This window comes from Sinocyclocheilus anshuiensis, unplaced genomic scaffold (assembly GCF_001515605.1).
Source record: "Sinocyclocheilus anshuiensis isolate Anshui unplaced genomic scaffold, SAMN03320099.WGS_v1.1 scaffold461, whole genome shotgun sequence".
Taxonomy (NCBI): domain Eukaryota; kingdom Metazoa; phylum Chordata; class Actinopteri; order Cypriniformes; family Cyprinidae; genus Sinocyclocheilus; species Sinocyclocheilus anshuiensis.
Genome location: NW_015541005.1, coordinates 1236624 through 1240129, shown reverse-complemented (window position 1 = coordinate 1240129; position 3506 = coordinate 1236624). Strand labels below are relative to the sequence as shown.

The 3506-nt window shown below is 39.2% G+C and overlaps 1 protein-coding gene across 2 annotated transcripts in view; it reads right to left on the bottom strand.

Annotated features, from left to right (window-relative positions):
• The window catches only part of LOC107690255 (UPF0472 protein C16orf72 homolog), a 6348-nt gene extending 4750 nt beyond the window's left edge, over positions 1 to 1598 (bottom strand). Inside the window, exon 1 of one of the 2 annotated variants that reach the window (XM_016488522.1) lies at positions 1487 to 1598. In XM_016488522.1, coding sequence (XP_016344008.1) covers positions 1487 to 1574 — 88 coding nt within the window. In that variant the 5' untranslated portion in view covers positions 1575 to 1598. Of the gene's footprint in view, positions 1 to 464; positions 823 to 1486 lie in introns of those variants that run through there. The other variant, XM_016488521.1, reaches the window with a different exon arrangement.
• Between the last annotated feature and the right edge of the window lie 1908 nt (positions 1599 to 3506).

Sequence of the window (3506 nt, the reverse complement as noted above, 5' to 3'; positions counted from 1 at the left end):
GCAGGTAGTGACGATTCTCTCCGGCCAATCCGTGATCAGCCGAGTTTACACGTCATGTTTTGGTAACGGTACGGTTCACTTGGAACCTCAACCGAAGTGGTACTAAAAAAAAGTACCAGGTACTGTACCCAGTGGAAAACCCCCCAAAGGAGACCCGCACCGAGCCGTACCGTGCCGTACCATGCAGTGGAAAAGTGCCATATAACAACGAACAAACTTTCAAACACAGCCAGACCGGCGCAGCTAAAGCTAGTTCTCATTCACACGGTGAAAAACAAACATAAAACGCTGCTTTTGTCACTTTAGTGGCCAAATGAGACCAGTATGGGCTTTTAGGTCGGAAAGTGTGGTCCGTTCTAGAAACAACGGATTTACGAGATATTTCTCTAGAGCGAACGGTTTCTTTAGCCGAGCTGCTGGAAGTCGGAGGGCCGCTGGTGGGGTCTCTTTCTCTGCGTACAGACCTTTATAAAGTTGCGCCACCGCCGTAGCGGAATTCTGGAAGAGGTGCCAGAGTTTCTCCTGGTTCTGCTCCACCTCCTCCTCGCTCGGCTCTTCCCTCTCGGCCTCCGCGAGGCACTGGCGCTCCCATTTGGAGAACCAGTGCTCGGGTCCGTGTTCGTGGATCTCCTCCTTCTTCTCCTCCATGATGAATACTGAGAAACTTCGGTGAACTTCTGCTCGTTTTCTGAGTGATTTCTTGCTCTCGTGGGTTGACTCGCGTTCTTGAAATCACACACCACCAGATAAACGTCGGTTAATATCCTTAGTTCTGGATCTGCGGGTTTGAATTAAAACGAAATGAAGTGAAATGAAATGTTTTGTGTTACTGTATTTGGGTGCTTAGTTGCAAAACTTAATTGTAAACTTTTCAGATCATGATTATGATGTTTTAACTGACTGAATTATGAATACTAACTTTATATATTTGAATGTGTATTTTCATCCCGGCCCGGGACGATAGACTTGATATCATTACGTCATCGTGAATGACGTCATTACGTTAGGGCGTAAAAGAAGCGATGAACCGTTTTTTTTTTTAACCGGTTCATTTAAACGAACTGTCCAAAAGAACCGGTTCGCGGAAAAGAACCGGACTTCCCATCACTACTGCGCAGTTTCAAACATTTGGGAGGATCTGATTTAAAACGCCCGTTTTGTTTTGCGCATGCCCCGGATCAACGCTATTGCTCTCAGAAAAAGTCGCACACTAAATAAGTCGCCTAATATACTGTATGCCGTGTACATTTACATGCTAAGGTTAGCCTTTTAACGTACACGTTTAGTTACGTTTATATTTATTTTTGTAGCATTTGTATTTTTCCCTGTTGATTTTTTTTTTTTAAAGCATATAATTTAATCTTCCTGCCATGTTTTAAACCCAAACAAAAGAAAATGTTTGTAGTAGAGATGGGACGTTTGACACTGCGAGGCTCCGAAGCCTGTTTTACTCTATTGAAGCAGACTGGTTCAAAAGACTCAACACCTGAAGCGAGGTGACTGATTTGAATCTTTGGCGCGGCTTCATTCATTGTCAGGAGACGCGAAATGCTTGGTGTTCCCTCCTGCTTCATAGTAACATAGTAACACGTTCATGTGTGGACAATGATTCTCAGAATGAAGACACAGCTGCTAATGCTGAGTATTGCTTTTGTGTTGAAACTGGAATCAACAAGATGTGTGAATAATTTGAAAGTGGCTGCTATAATTGAAACTAACCACTAGATGTCACTGGTAGGGTCTGCCTTTGAGGCTTTGAATGTTTTTTTGGTACAATCAGGAAAAAGCCTCAAAAGCTTCATCTGCCCATCTCTAGTTTTTAGTATAAATATTGGCCTAAAGATTTAAACAACAATCTTAATTTTCCTTTATTTGTTTATAACATTAAAATCAAATGATTAAATGTTAGCAGCTTGTATTGGTCATAGAACTAGGCCTATCTGAGTAAGTGGTAAATTAGAAGCTGCATCAGCCTGTTAGCCCTAAATTAGCTGGTCTTTTGATCAGATACTGTAACTGTCTACTTGGTGTCAGATATACAAACACACAAGTGCATGCACACACAGGCATATAATAAAAATGATTTTCATTGACAAAATATGTGTTGCATAACAATAGGCTATCCCTTTTACCGGGTATATCTGACCCACATGTGCATTTTTGTAAGTAAAGTTAACAATGCATGCTTAGCTGGAAACTCAGAGAATGCAGACGAGTTCTGCTTTTGCTGAGTGGGAGAATTTTGCTCAAACAAGGTTGGTGTAGAAAGCATGCTCAAAGCAATTGTAAGTAAATCCAAATGCCATTGAAAAATACCAATACACCAATATTCAAAATACCACTTCGTTCTTGGTGCTATAGGTCACTAAGGTCATGGGTTTGACTCCCAGGAAATATATAGAATTATAAAATATACATGCATAAGTTTTTGTAAAGTAGCTATTAAAGAAAATCTCATCCTATTATATGAAAAACTTTTTATAGGGTTGTGCGAATTATTATTGAAAAAAAAAACTATCCACTATCTCATTCTGACTTGCAGTGTACACATTGTTGAATAAGGCAATATTAAAGATAATGCAATGTGGAGACAGCTGTCAACTTTACAATTTAGCTACTCCACACATTTCCACCCTTTGGTTTGCATTTATGCTGAACCGACAAGATTACACATGCTATCATAGTGGTAGATGCAACACCTGTCCATTCTTTAATCAGTTTGCATTGATGTAGAAAATAGAATATGGAATTAATGCAAAGACACTGAAAGCACTGGGGCTCCAGGTGTGAAACAACTGCAATAATGCACAGTCACCCCTGAGGAATTACTATGAGCTTTTATTGTGAAATCAAGTAATTTTGTCATCTTTTATATAAAAGGCACTTCACTGCATAAAAAGTAAATCAATGAATCATGATGAGATTGTTCACTTGATGTGGATTTGGCTAAAAATAAAAGGCTGAACTGGTATTTGGCTGAGATAAATGTTAATTTGAAACAGAACACAAACATCTTGTTCATGCTGATGTATTAACAATATGGCAGCCATTACAGAATACAGATCACCATTTTTGTCGAATGTCAGATTAGTTGCAGTTTAACTCATTTTCAAAACATGAATGACTATTTATTACCTTATGCAGGCAAGGCCCAGCTGCTTCTCCTCCTTGCCAATAATTTTGCGCAATTAAGTTCACCTCCCAAACCCCCTCACACACACCTCCCATACTGACTTACCAATGCTGTGTAGACTCTTCTTAGTCAGCAAAAAGCTGACTGAAAAAATATCAACACCACGGTCATGCCAGAGAATAAGCTATGGTCAAATCTATCAGATACAAATAGGCCTAATGCTCAATATTTATTACAATAAATATTGATAAATCCAGCATTGGTGTCAAAGAATGGATTAAGTCTGGTTTCCAACTGATTTTGAGCTTCATTTATTGAATGGTCACAAAACAATAAATCTTTACAGTGTTAATATATTTTGCATAATGCACAT